Source organism: Aythya fuligula, chromosome W (genome assembly GCF_009819795.1).
Source record: "Aythya fuligula isolate bAytFul2 chromosome W, bAytFul2.pri, whole genome shotgun sequence".
Classification (NCBI taxonomy): domain Eukaryota; kingdom Metazoa; phylum Chordata; class Aves; order Anseriformes; family Anatidae; genus Aythya; species Aythya fuligula.
In genome coordinates this window covers 1-13,497 of record NC_045594.1, presented here as the reverse complement: position 1 = coordinate 13,497, position 13,497 = coordinate 1, and the positions used below count along the sequence as shown (strand labels likewise).

Below are 13,497 nucleotides of genomic sequence, written 5' to 3'. Positions count from 1 at the left end.
AAAAAAGTGTTTTATACAGACATTTATTCTCTTGCTACCTAAAATAGGAATATATTTAAAAAATACTCATTTGTTTTCAGACTTCTCACTTTTATAAATATATTACAAGGTTTAGTTCTTCCACAAGCACCATCTTACCTGTTTGTTGGAGTGGTAAAGCTAAAAGACAGCAGCTGATTCCAGAAGGGGTCATTCTCGGAGATGGGCTCTGCTCCTGACAACTTCTTCAGGTATTCGTTTTCCGGAAGCTCGCTGATGCTGCTGCTATTCGCTCCCATCTTCTTTATTTGGCAGATCACCTTCTAAATCTTCATTTCTTAAAAAAGAAAAGAAATATTTGCAACCTTTGGTACAAATAAGGGATATCCAGATCTTAAACCAGCAATCCGTAAGGCTTTGGTTCACTGCCTTAAAGAGTTACTGAAAAGTAGAAAACAGAGGCACGTAGGAAGGCATTAGAAGTATTTTCTTTCAACAAACTTAGGTCTACATCATCTTCATCTAAAAAAATAAAGTTAGCACCTTGAAGATCCCTACCTCCTCCACACTAAGCACAAACGTTATCACTACTGCACAGATATCCCAAAGCAACCGAGGAAAGGCGCTACCAACCGCACGGGAACCTCCTGAACTTTGTGAAATAATGTAGTAGGTTGCAGTCAAGGAGAAAAAAAAGCTGGAAAGTAACTCAGAAACACAACTGTTTGTTAGATGATATGCTGCAAAGTTGACAGAGATGCACTCCAAATGTCCTTTTCGTTATTAGCTGTGTTCTACTTCTTCTGTGTGAAGAACAAGACTTCGAAAGAGACTTTGAGACCAAGACGTGGTGGTCACTGTTCAACATATGACAGGGTAACCTAAATTCCCATGCTGAACTTGCACAAGGAGTAAGAACAGGAACAGGTATAGTAGAAGATGCTTCCCAGAAGCAACTCCTGGTCTCAACGAAGACGCAGGATCAATTATCACTCTAGCAGTAATCTGCTGAGACTCATCATCTGCACAGAAGCAGCTAATTCCAGACAAGACAACTCTCACAGCAGTTAGTTTAATAAACAGTAAAAACAAAATAAGGAAAACTGAAAAGAAATGAACAGATGCAACCAAAATCTGCAATGTTTGCAGCCGTTGTGGAGGCTACTTGAAGAACTTGTATTAGAGATGTAGCGTGAGCACACAGTACACAAATATTTCAGGAGCAGGATGCCAGTACAGTCAGGATTGAATAAGGGAGACTATTAAGAAATAAAGAGGTCTCCTTCAAAAGGCTCCCTTTAAGCCTGACCAAAAGGGAGAGAGGTACAATAACCTCATTACCTGACAGAGGTAATTTTGCAAAAAAAAAAGTTCTCAAGACACTACCTGGAGCACCTGCAGAAGCCCTTTGGTCATGGGGATCACCTGCAGGAAGAAAAATTTAAGTGGTCTAGTGTAAGATCCTGCCAGGGAATTCTGCAGAGAAGCACTGGGGGATTCTTAGATGGCATGAGCTTAAAAAGATTTCCAAAACTCTAGATGTTTACTCCTAGAACAGAACAAACGCATCTTACCTGAAAACGAATTTTGCCACTTCAAGGAAAAAAAAAAAACAAACAAACAAAAACACAAGACTCAGTGTGTACTGCCTTTGAAATAAAGCCAATAAAAAGCTAGAGAATAAAGCAGAAGAGAGACAAAATTGCATAATAAGAGGATACTGGATCATCATTTAAAGGTAGAAGAATTGAGGTTCAGGTGGCAACGAGTTCTGAACTAGTTCTTGTTAAAAAAAAAAAAAAAAAAAGGTATATTTCTCTTGAAAAGTGATTCATCTGCTCGCTCAAAAAATATAGAAACAATTTATTAGCAAGTCATTTAGCTCAATATGGCATTGTTCCCACTACCAGTAACAACTTTTGTTCCTAAACAAGCTGGGAACACCCCCAAAGGATCATAACCTGGTCTGTGTCATGCTGTTGTACATCCAACATCTGTTCAGTGGCGGAACTCGGCTCCACCACAAGAAGCAGATGCTTCAGACCGAACGCAAGAGGTGGCTTTGCGCATCGGGACCCACCCCAATCCCAAACAGATCGGGGTACTCATAAATCTTATGCCTACTGACCTTATACAGGACCTGAATGTTAATTATTAACAGTGGTTACAGGATTATCATTCTCCTTTTTAAGTTAAAAGCAGTTGGGCAAGACACACGACGTCTCTTCACAGCTTGGCGCGTGCCAAATCTTCCTTTGCCCTTCAGCATGCACAAAAATTTGAGCTTCGACACAGCAGCAGCTTCCAAGAACAAATGGAGGAGCAGTACGTGCACTGTTGGGCTTGGAGAAAAGCTTGTCACACCCTCTCCACCTTCTGTTTGAACAGTTTTAATACTGGACCTATAATTCCTGTACTAAGTCCCCAACTGGTCGCACAACTTTGACATTTTACTAATCCAGCCCGCAAAGCTGGCTTAGAGCAAAGCAGTTCCCCCTTCCCACGCTGCCCTTGAATCTGCAGACAGCCTGAAAAACACTCTGCGTGCACAGATGAAGATACAGCTATCAATATATCTCTATATGGCAAAATATAAACAAATATATATATATTATGAAGTGCTCATTTTAAAATATAAGAATAAGGAACGGTTGTACAGACGACTTTGGGGCAATCTAGCCTCTTGGCTGCGTCTTGAATACAACCTCAGGAAAATAAATGAAGAACTGATACTTTCATGTCTGAAAAACTAAAAAAAAAGTCAATTCTATATAATAAACACTTGGCTTACCTTTACAATTTGCTGCTTTCTCAACTGATCCAAAAGGACGTTGTTTTCCTTTCAGCCAAAGTAGCCAGAATCACTGAAAAGACAAGAACACGAGATGTCACACGGCATATTCGAGTACCGAGGAAGCTGACACAATGCCTAATTCCTGTTTGCATCCAAGAACCCAGCATTTCAAACCCCATTTCACCTGTGAAATGTTAAAACGTCCCACAAAATCCTAAGACAGAGCTTCCCAGAAGACTTAGGAACAGTAGGCATTATTTAGCTCCAATATTTGAATTCTACTACCCACACGTCTTCGGATTTTCTCTGCTCCCTCATGTTAGAGGAATATTTATACCTACAGTCAAATCTTTGTGGATTAAACATCACATGCAACGTTTATCTACAAAACACATGAGCAGAGATTGCCCCCATGGATAATAAACAGTCTAAGCCTTGTTTATTCCTCACAGTTGAATATTCACATGCAGGATCTGAGCCTAATGTTTCCAGATGTCCTCCGAAAGCATCAAAGCTAACCTCCAAAATCTGCCAATTCACCCTTCCTGGTTATTTTTTTTCCATCTTCAGGACAACCTCGTTTCTCAGCGAACAGCCTGAAAGTTGATCAGTTGAAATATCGTATTGAAATATTTCACTGATGCCATTCGCAGATTGCAATCGACCCATTACCATGATTTCACCTTCCCTCATCTACCAGGTGCTTACAACCAATGGGGGGGAGATTTTAGGATCTAAACTAGATTTTAGAATCTATATCTGTCCCAGCACCTCGGGACAGGTACATTTTTGGACACCACCGTTATGAAGTGGAATGCTCAGCTGCAAGAAAAGAAAACCACATCTTAAAGTCTTTACGAGCAATTTATCTGAGTTGTCCACTGCTTGCTTTGCTGGAAAAGCAACCAGCAACTTTTCTGTTTCTCCTACATAATTCCAGCTGTAACTTTTTATTAAATAATTACTTCATCACGCCTACAAATCCGAGGGTAGAACGACAGCGTCAGGTTTTGTAGCACATCTCTCCACAGAGGGAAGGCACGAGGGCAGTAAGAGATGTTACCTCTGTGAGAAAGCTTCAAGGAGCAACAACTCAAACACTAATCCTGCTCTTCACCTTGGACGGGTATTTCTTTTTGTTTGCCCTCACCAGTGAGGCTCCTGCTGCTTGTGCTAGAGGCATTAGGAGAAAAAAATATAACTTTCAGCAAGACTATCGTGGAAGACAGAGCTTAAAAAAACAAAAAATATAAAGAACAAAGCACGTCCTAGCCTGCAGGGCTGCTCTCCAGCCCCTTGTCCCCCAGTCTGCATGCACGGGCCCAGCTGCAGAACCCAGGAGTTGCTCTCCAATTTCTTCCAGTCGCCCAGTGCTTTAATCAACCAAGATGATCTATTATTTCTTTACGGAAAGGACACGAGGATTGCAGTTGCACACATTTAACACCTTCTCCTTATTTCCCACCAACACAACTAGAACTTGTCCATCAACCACGGCAGCATTTCAGAAATAAAAATTCAGCTACCTTTTAGCCTCAGAAAGATGCTTAGACACCATTAAAAAGGGCTGCAATTTTTAAATCCTGATCTACCTCACAGGCTACACAGTTATTTTGGCATCTCTGCTCTCCTGTAATTGGGCATTACGTGCATTTTTACAACAGCTATCTGCTTGAAATGTTTCCCACAACCAGAAACCTACCTCCAGCACAAAAGGCAGACGTAGTACAGAGAGCCAAATGTGTTTTGCACGCATACGTAATTTTATACTGCCCTACACATCACGATTTATATCCCCTCTTCAGGATCTACTGCGAATGAAGCTGTATAATTACTAGCAGGTTCAATAGGCTTTCCACCCTGGAGAGCCCACGTTGAGGAAATGTCATCACCACCTTTATCCACCCTCTCTGACAGCAGCTCATCAGCCACCGAGCAGGATCTCTGACTCTTGTTACCTTCCTCACACAAAAGGAGGAGGATTCTTACATTCACAAGGCTTAACAAACCTGCGAGCCCAACTGTCAGCCATCAGTGCATTAAAACCACCCTGGGATCTTCCTGGCCACCTGATAAAATCACCAAGCCACCTAAGTTCAGCGTTTATTTGCTATATCTCTATTTTTTTTTCCTGCTGAACTGATCCCACGAGGTGCTATGGTGTTAAAGCCCCAGAGCAGGACCCGGCCAGGGGCTTCCCCTGAGGCAGCAGCAGGGGTGGAAAAGGGAACAGGGCCTTCCTCAGCACCCTGCGACCCGAGCAGCGACACCACTCACCCCAGCTGGAGCAACCTGGCCGCTTTTTTGCTTGAAAAAGGGGTAAAATCGGGGGTTACATAACACGGTGCCCTACAATCAGGCGACGAGCCCAATAAGCAGGGGTTTCTCCGCTCCCCTGCCTTCAAGAAGCACTGGCTGGAGGAAATAACAGCGCTGTACCCACAGAGCCAGCTCGGACCGCCACCAGGGGAACCCAGCACCTTACCCTCAGCGCCGGCGACGGCAGGAGGCGGATTTGGGTGCCCGGCAGCCCGCTCCGCCCCGCACTCAACACACCCGGGGAGATTCGGGGCTCAGGAAGCCAGCACAGAACGCACCCGGAGACAAAAAAAGCAGCAAAAAATAGCGGCGCCGGGGGGCGAAACCGAGCACACGAAGGGAACGAGCGCGGCCCCCGCCGCCCCCTCAGGGTCCCCTCAGGGTCCCCTCACGGCCCCTAACGGTCGCACCCCCCCCCCCGCGCATGCGCGCACCCACCGCCGCCGCTCCCGGCCTTCCACGTCGCCACCGCCTCCCCAGCGCGCATGCGCGCGGGCCGCCGGTGGGGGGGGGAGAGGGGCGCGGCGCGGGGCGCGCTGGGAAATGTAGTTTTCGGCAGGGAGCTGTGGCGGCGGGGCCTGTGGGGTTTTTATACACAATAAAATATAAAGTGGTGCAAAAGCGCTGCCCGCCAGTAATTCCTGCTGCCCCCAGTAATTCCTGCTGCTCCTCGGGTGGAGTTCACCTGGCCGATAAACACACCCAAATAAAAATCCCTCTGCACCACATCCATGGCAGCCTTTGGAGGCTGCTGGCGCCCCGTTTTACCTCACAGAACCTCCTACAAATGTACGTTCAGGCCCTTAGGACGCTGAATAATTAGCAAAATAAAGCTTTTCCAACTTTAGTTTACGTTTTTTGAACATATTTGGAATATAGAGGTGCGCTTCACTGAATGGCGGAGTTTGGGAGGGAGTTCTGCGTTCATCCAGTCCAGTCCCCAAATTAATTTTATTTAAGTCCTCAGCATCCAGGTTCCTCCAAGAACCACACGGAAAGCACCACGTCACACCCAGACCTCCCCATAGTGGAAAAAAAATTAATGGCTCATTTGAATTTATCATTTTCTTCAGGTATTTTCAAGCAAATGAATTTTCTGATCCATCCCCAACAGGATTTGAATCCGCCCAGACAGCTTTAGCACTGGAGATCTTAGAGCGAGATCTGCACAAGTGGTTTGGTGCCTAAAAATGCCTAGTTTGCTATTTTCTAAAAGTCTTCAGTGGAAACGAAGCTGTTACCTTGCTTTACTAAGTTCTGGTAGACATCCACCTGCTGCCATAGATCTGTAAATCTTGCTTCTACTGAGTAACATGAAGAACTTCACTCAGTTAATTTTTCTTGGTATTTGTACTCTCATTTCAGAACTTCCTTCTTTTTTCTCTGCTTGCTTTTCTTAAACATAACTTTGTGCAGTACTTTGCAGGTGACCTCCTGCACCCTTGCCCAACTTCGGGATGTAAAAGCAGGCAGTTTGTTTCTTTCACCTGTTTTGCACATTATTTTTGTGCTAAACTATTTACACTCCGATAGGATTATTGACCTATTCCTGGAAGAGAATAAAAACAGATTTGCAACACTGATTTCCTGTCAAGACTTCTAGAGAATGCCTCATTCAGGCCAATTTTATACTGCGTATTCCTCACCTTTGTTTAACTACAGCTATTGGATGTACTAAAACATGCCAGAAAGCACAAGCGGTGTGATTCTAACAAACAAGACGTATTTGCATTATCTGCCTGCTTTGCTTTTTGACAGGCCTTTTTGTACTTGTTTAGAGTGCTAAGCGCACAACTGGAAGCCTAGTTTTCACTGCAGTCTGATTTACTGTGTACTTTACTGTGCACTAACACAGTACTAATATTTTCTTTTTTTGCCCCAAGCATGGAGTAAGCTTCTGGTGTCTTCAAATCAGATGTTTCACCTCAAATTATTTCAGTAGGAAAAAAGACACGAGCATGAGGGAGCAAGATGGAGCTCCTTAGTGCAAAACGTGCACAGTTAGTATTGTCTTTTATTGCATGAGTTATGCCACGTGCACATGCTCAGAATAACAAAACCAGCTTTTAATATCACAAAGGGATACCAGTCTAGGAGAAAGCTCTGTCTGTGAAACACCGATCAGATGGAGGCTTATGTTGAAAGGGTGTTGTGAAAGCTGATTTCACAGTAATACAAACTTCACTTCCTTATAGGCTGGTTTATTAAGGGAGAGAAAGCAGCATCAGGTGACATGGGACAAGGAATTTTCTCTGATTCAAGTCATTACAATGGTCCGATACCCTGCTGTGAACACTGCAGACTGATCCCCACGATTTCACAAAAAAACAGGCAGTGGTAAGAAGCAACATTCCTCACCAGAGGCATCTGACAGGCCTATCAGGCAAATAAGTCTTCGGTAGAAGAAAACACGGTTCAAGAACGAACCCAGACCCCGGTGTCAGTTCAAGGGCAGCAAGTTGCCTCTTACCACTTCAATGCACAGCCCTTTAACGTGTAATAGGATTGAATTGAGTCCCAAAATATTTTCCAGCTCTTCTTGCTATCATTATACCCTTTAGATACCACCCTCTACGTATTATCCAGGAAACATTTATATATATTAAAAAAAAAGGTATGCCCATAGGACTTCTGGGAAAGCGATAAATCCTAAATAGCAACCCCAAATTGCTGAAATATTTTTTTTTTGTTGGTTTAATTATTAGTTTGGAATCATTTAGAGAGTCCTCTGGTTTGGCAGAGAAGGACAAAGCAGGAATTATTAGTTCTGCTCCTACAAAGCACAAAGGCATCATTTTGGGATGCAATTCAGCACCGGAAAACATCTTCCCAGGAGGAGGCAGAGGTGGACTTGCTCAGTTCACTTTGTTTATCGTGAAGTGCGTAGTTTTATGAACTCCTTCAGGCTGGGGACTGTCTACAGCTTTTCCTAAGAACAACTGTACGAAGCAGCTAAATTTTAAATAAAGTCCTGCTTTATTATCATTCAAATTACACAAGCACGGTAAAAGATTTTAGTCCCTTTTTTTTTTTTTTTTCTAAACACAGACCTGCATCGTTTGAAACCACTGCAACAGAATATAACGCAACAACTCTCTTGCATCATGCACCTGCTGATCCTTTTCAGGAAAGAAAGGCACAACGTTTAAAGAAAAAAAAAATGACTGAAAGTATCAAATCAAGACTTTTTGCTAAGGAAATTTTGCATATAGCGTAACTCTTTTAGCTCATCTGCAAATTTCACACAGCAGTCTGTATTCCTCGGAAGTTGACCGTAATGTTTTATGCTGCCACAATGCAATTGATAGTTCACTAGCGAGGTCAAGAACAGCTTAGTTTCGAAGTGGAAGAATGAAGTATTGCACTCGCAGTCAGTGAAACTAAGAAGCAACACGTTTATCTTCCAAAGCTAGCTTAATCCATAAACTATTTCACCTAAATCTCTAGTCATGCCCGATAGGTTATAGATGCAAAGTGGTTCCAAGGGAGGGAAATGAAGAATAATTTAACACGGTTTTCAAACGTTTTAAATAAGAAATCTGCTAGCTGCCATTTTTAGTGGCAAAAGAGACCTTCTGCTGTACGTGATAGGTGGTTTTATTCAGCTGAAATGTGCAAAGAAGTGCCTCAAAGTGAGAGAAATATCAATCACCAGTTCGTATTGGACACCAGGGAATGAAATCCTTCTGAATGAATTCCTTTAATCTGTTTTCTTGTCAGGAAGTTCTGTGGCTCTCTTTGCAGCAATTCCATTCGCAACCCCGTTGCTTTCAAACTGCAAATAAAAGAGAGCACCGTTAAAAGGAGACGTCAAAAGAGACCAGAACAGTGACATTTGGGGATTAAAATGATTTTCAGAAGCAAGGCCAGTGAAAACCTATAAAGAAATCTGCCCCCAGATTTACATCTGCTGATTTTACATGTGATGATTTGGGGCTTAAACGCATTAATCTTACTCGTTGAACTCCAGACTCATCCTCCTTATCCCTTTCGCTGGCTGAAGGTGCCCGGGGGTTTCCAGCACTGCCTCCTTGCCCTCGTTTTGTGCCTGTCGTTTCCTGCACGGCTTTCTTGGGCCACACGCGCTTAATGAAAGGTGCAATGACAGGGTAGATGTACGGCTCCAGGAACTTCTTGTAGACCCAGAGAAGAACGGGAATGACGATACAGGGAATGCACACCATGGTTTCCTCTTGTTCTGGGACAAAGCTGCTAGGAAAAACCACCTCAGATTTAGAAAAACAACCTCAGATTACACTTTCTGTATGCAACGAGGTAAGAAAGCAAAGTCTCAAGAAAGGATTTTAGTTAACGTTTAAACAGAAAAGGTTCTTTAACAATAGATTTTTAAAGTTTCAAAAATGCTGCCGTTATTCCTCGAGAACAGCTATACGCTCCCATGTTATAAAGTCCTCAGGAACAATAAGGCTGAGATTCCTGGCATCTTAACAAAAAAAAGAACAAAGATTGCTATTAATTCATCACCCCTCCAGCTGCAAGTTTGAAAGACATAGCCAAAAAGGTTTTGCTTAAACCAAACTAAAAAAACATAAGCAGTGATCCGAAGGGCCAATCCTCGTTTGGGATCCTTGCTTTGCTCTTCCCAAACTGCCCTAGACAAGTGTAGCCCCACTCCCTGGTAACATCAATTCCAGGCAACTGCTTCTAAGTGTAATTTTTGCCACTTCAAAGGCAGTTTTACAGGAGCTGAGTCTCTAAAGGCAGAAATAAAAACATAATAGGAACGAGGTAATCTATTAAAACCCTTCGAAAAGGTTTATGCTCCCTCTTCTAGAACTTCCTAGATATTAAATCCTCTGTGTGATGCTGAGGACTCAGCCCCTAGCTAAAGAATATACGTGGGGGAATAAACAGAGGCTGCCTCTCCGAGAATAGACAGAGTCTGTGCAGTCACTGGGTATCAAAGAGTCCAGGCTGAAAAATAAGTTCAACTTCTGCCAGCTACAGAACCAAGGTCGGTTGTTTTAGTTCCAGTGGCTAACATATTGAAACGTTTTTTCCCCCCAACCTTCCCTGTGATTCCGTGATGCTGTTGCGTGGTTGGCAGGGTTTACTTTTAGGAAAAACAAACAGGGCGACAGCAAAGGGTGAAATGTTAATTTCTTTAGGCTTTGCTCCTTTGTGCTAAAGGCTTTTGTTTCTCCCTAAAGCAGCGCAGAGGGCAAGCGTGACACTGCAAATACAAGCACATTCACTCTTTTTGTTCCCCGCGCTTAATTTGGCCGGCAGTCGCTCATTCTTACGTAAACACAGAGAGGCCGGGCACACAAACGGCTTTGCTCAGCCCCTTAAGGCCGAGCCGGCCTAGCCCGGCCACCTCACGCAGCCCATCCCCGCGGCGTCCCCCGGCACCAAGCCGTCCCCCACCCGCCGTTACACGGCCGAGCTCCGTCTCCCGGTGCCGTTTGCCTCCCTCCCCTCTCCCCAAACCCTGAAGACGAACGGCGGCGCGGTGGCTCCCCAAAAAAACACCCCTTCCCCCCCTCACCTGAGACCGCAGCTACCCCCGTCCTCACCGCGCCGCGCCTCCCTCCCGACTGCCGCCGCACCGGAAGCAACCCCCGCACTTCCGGCGGGCGCGCCCCGCCCACCCCGACCAATAGGAAGCGGCGCGCGCGGGTCACGCGACCCACCCCCCCCGGCTCGGGGGAGTGACGTCACGGCGGGGCGTGACGTCACGCAGACGTAACGTCACCGCGATGACGTCATCGGCGCGGAGAAGACGGGAGACAGGGCGGGTGCGAACAGAGCTTTATTGGGGGCGGGGGGAGGGCTACTCCCGGGCCATCAGCTTCTGCTTCTTCAGCTTCTTCTGCGAGATCTGCGGGGGCAACGAGCACAGGGGGGGCGTTAATTAGTTAATTAATTCATTAATCACCCCCCCTAATTAATTAACGCCGCCTAATGATGCTGAGGTTGCTCAGAACCGGTGTTTGTTTTCACGGGTACTCCAAAGGTGTCCTAAGAGAAGTCATCACGGCAACCTTCCCGTCCCCGAAACGCCCCCTTACCCAAATTCGGGATTTTTAACACCAAAAAAAACCACCAAAACCCTCTTAAAAGCACTCCGCTTTTTTACCTTTTTCTTCTGAGCCACTTCTTCTTCCGGCTTGGGGACGATCTGCTCCTTCTCGGTCAGGATCATCTCGATGTGGCAGGGGGAGCTCATGTAGGGGTTGATCCGCCCGTGGGCTCGGTAGGTGCGCCGGCGCATTTTGGGGGCCTTGTTCACCTGGATGTGCTCGATCACCAGCGAATCCACGTCCAGCCCCTACGTAAAAAGGAATAAAAACCAAAGGATTCAGCCTTATTGTGCCTTAATTCGCTCCACAAATAAATCCTGCAGCAGAACCGCGATGCCGCAAGGCTGAGAAGCACCAAACTCTCCCCCTCTCGTGCTTTTGGGGGATTTTAGGAGCTTCCTCTGGGGCACAAACGCACAGAGACGCAAGAACGGGGTGCATTTAATAACATCCAGCCGACCCACCTTGAGCTCAGCGTTGCTCTCCGCGTTTTTCAGCATGTGCAGCAAGAACTCCGCGCTTTTCTTGGGCCAGCGCCCCTGCGTCCAGCCCCACTGCTTGGCCTGTGAGAGAAAAAGAGAAGGGTTTTGGTCCCAGCACGATGTAATTCACCCTTTTATTCTTATTAGCTTGTCGTTACGCGTCCTTTTACTTCGATTGCTCAGAGTAAGAATTTCTTTTCACGTTGAATCCAAAGGTGTCCTAAGAAAGTCATCACAGCAATCGAAGGGAACGAGATTCTACACCTTGCACAAGAGCAAACCAACAGAATTAAATATAATCTGGTATTTGATACCACAAATAGGTGTGCTGCTTGCTGTATCAGAGCTCAGAGCAACTCTTGGCTCAAAATGATGCTTTCACACGGTGTTATCAACGACTGCCCATCATCCACGCCACATGAACATCGCTTTTTGTTCCTTCCGTAAGGAAGCGAACCCAAAACCCTTCCCAGGTCTTCATCCCAGCCCTCACCTGGGCGCATCTACCAACGCCTCCGTTGTAGCGACGGAAGGGAACGCACTGCTTCTTCAGGGTCACGTCCTTCAGGTACTTGGTGGCCTTGCGGATGTGCATGCCCTTGATGGCCTGGGCAGTCTCACGAGTGTTCTGACAAGAAGAAGAAAAAACAAACAAACCCAGTGAAAGCTTCTCTTAACGCTTCTTTCCACGTTACAATGGGAGTAAAAGCACTGGATTTTCACCTACAATTCTTAGTATGACCCCCATTACTGAGTTCACAGCTCTCTGATGCCTTTATACTGTTTTTATACCCCGAGCTTTCCACCCCACAATTTTAAAACTCAGGATTTCTCCTTATCACAGCTCCCTCTTTGGCCACTAATCCAAAAAAACGGAAGCCTGAATGATAAATTCCTGCTAAAACATCCAATATGGCACCTCACAGGAAGCAATGAGAACACAAGCTATACAAACCAGGCACAAAATTTAACGTCTATGTAAGGGGATTAAAAAAAAGAGAGAGTGAAAAGCATCAGAAGAAAAATTAAGGATAAGGTATCGGTGCTTAATGTATTTACTCTTTGATACACCATTTAATATATGATTACAATAGAAGAACAAACCAAAATAAAACTTTCTTCACCTGCACTATATAACACTCATCAGAAAAGCATAATCTCAGCTTTGTTTTTGTGATTACCCCAAATTATTTTTATTCCCTGCAAACAGTTTACCAGTGAACTCGTATCACCATTCATGTCAAATGCTTGCTGCCATACTTCTCGGCCACTAAAATGACAGGACGAGCAGGGAAATCCTTCCCAATAGAGGCAAATACAACAAATCACTATTTCTAGCCTAATTCCCCCCAGTTGCCTGTTTCCTTCTCTATTAGGCCGCAATCTAAGAACAGACACCTTTATTTTTGTTCCTGCGGATAAAGGTCATTACAAGCAGCTTGAGCACATGCAGGCCGTAACCTACAGCACCACACTTCGGTAATTAACTGATAAAATGGGAAAATAAAGGCCACCCGCTTCCAAAATCCAGCTTGGGTTTCCCCACCGCGCACCGGCCACGTACCTTGAAGTGCACCCGCAGGTTGGAGCCCCGGGACTTGCATGCTGCGGAGAGAAGAGACCAATTTCTTAAAAAAACAACGATTTTAGGGTGTAACATGGAAATAAAGGTTGGAAAACAACTCACATTTCGTGGGGTTCTCCGGATCCAGCGAGTAGCGGACCATCCTGGGAGCTCAGCTGCGAAGAAAAGGGAAAAAAAATCACATTAAGCTTCTAATACAGACATGGAGAAGGCTGAGCTCTTTCCTCAGAGCCGACAGCTAGCTGAAAAGGCCCCTCGGAGAGTAGATTTTCCACGATTAAATCTAAATATGCC

At 45.0% G+C, this 13,497-nt stretch overlaps 3 protein-coding genes and 2 non-coding genes across 16 annotated transcripts in view; all 5 read right to left on the bottom strand.

Moving 5' to 3' along the window:
• LOC116501471 (dymeclin) overlaps positions 1–5,547 on the bottom strand; it is a 135,373-nt gene extending 129,826 nt beyond the window's left edge. For 4 of the 11 annotated variants that reach the window (XM_032207069.1, XM_032207068.1, XM_032207067.1 and 1 more), the window contains exons 1-3: positions 5,259–5,353; positions 2,771–2,843; positions 139–316 (exon numbers count right to left, since the gene is read on the bottom strand). In XM_032207069.1, the coding sequence (XP_032062960.1) occupies positions 139–278 (140 nt within the window). In that variant the 5' untranslated portion in view covers positions 279–316; positions 2,771–2,843; positions 5,259–5,353. Of the gene's footprint in view, positions 1–138; positions 317–2,770; positions 2,844–5,258; positions 5,370–5,530 lie in introns of those variants that run through there. The other 7 variants (XM_032207063.1, XM_032207065.1, XM_032207066.1 and 4 more) reach the window with 5 other exon arrangements.
• Positions 5,548–7,775: 2,228 nt separating this feature from the next.
• On the bottom strand, positions 7,776–10,651 carry LOC116501406 (UPF0729 protein C18orf32 homolog). Of its 2 annotated transcripts, none has more exons than XM_032206937.1 (3): positions 10,602–10,651; positions 9,049–9,301; positions 7,776–8,867 (listed from the first exon to the last, which is right to left on the bottom strand). In XM_032206937.1, exons 2-3 carry the CDS (start codon positions 9,274–9,276, stop codon positions 8,793–8,795), a joined length of 303 nt encoding a protein of 100 aa, XP_032062828.1. In that variant the 5' UTR covers positions 9,277–9,301; positions 10,602–10,651; the 3' UTR covers positions 7,776–8,792. The 2 variants fall into 2 exon arrangements, with proteins under 2 accessions (XP_032062828.1, XP_032062829.1); XM_032206938.1 differs by having other exon boundaries at positions 9,049–9,304; positions 10,602–10,645.
• Positions 10,652–10,848: 197 nt separating this feature from the next.
• LOC116501405 (60S ribosomal protein L17) lies at positions 10,849–13,394 on the bottom strand. The gene is made up of 6 exons (XM_032206936.1): positions 13,306–13,394; positions 13,183–13,223; positions 12,112–12,246; positions 11,601–11,699; positions 11,193–11,384; positions 10,849–10,934 (listed from the first exon to the last, which is right to left on the bottom strand). The coding sequence occupies exons 1-6, from the start codon at positions 13,343–13,345 to the stop codon at positions 10,887–10,889; spliced, it is 555 nt and encodes a 184-aa protein (XP_032062827.1). The 5' UTR covers positions 13,346–13,394; the 3' UTR covers positions 10,849–10,886.
• Positions 11,029–11,096, bottom strand: LOC116501484. The gene has a single exon (XR_004254448.1). It is a non-coding gene; the product is annotated as a small nucleolar RNA SNORD58 (small nucleolar RNA).
• LOC116501483 lies at positions 11,793–11,859 on the bottom strand. The gene has a single exon (XR_004254447.1). It is a non-coding gene; the product is annotated as a small nucleolar RNA SNORD58 (small nucleolar RNA).
• Positions 13,395–13,497: the final 103 nt, after the last annotated feature.

Bases quoted from the DNA above. Each gene is read 5' to 3' on its own strand.
- LOC116501406 (XM_032206937.1), bottom strand. From the start codon at position 9,276: ATGGTGTGCATTCCCTGTATCGTCATTCCCGTTCTTCTCTGGGTCTAC. The intron at 8,868-9,048 runs GTAAGATTAATG...TTTTATTTGCAG, and splicing joins ATGAGTCTGGAGTTCAACGA to TTTGAAAGCAACGGGGTTGC.
- LOC116501405 (XM_032206936.1), bottom strand. From the start codon at position 13,345: ATGGTCCGCTACTCGCTGGATCCGGAGAACCCCACGAAAT. The intron at 13,224-13,305 runs GTGAGTTGTTTT...TTCTCTCCGCAG, and splicing joins TCCGGAGAACCCCACGAAAT to CATGCAAGTCCCGGGGCTCC. The intron at 10,935-11,192 runs GTAAAAAAGCGG...TTGCCCCCGCAG, and splicing joins AAGTGGCTCAGAAGAAAAAG to ATCTCGCAGAAGAAGCTGAA.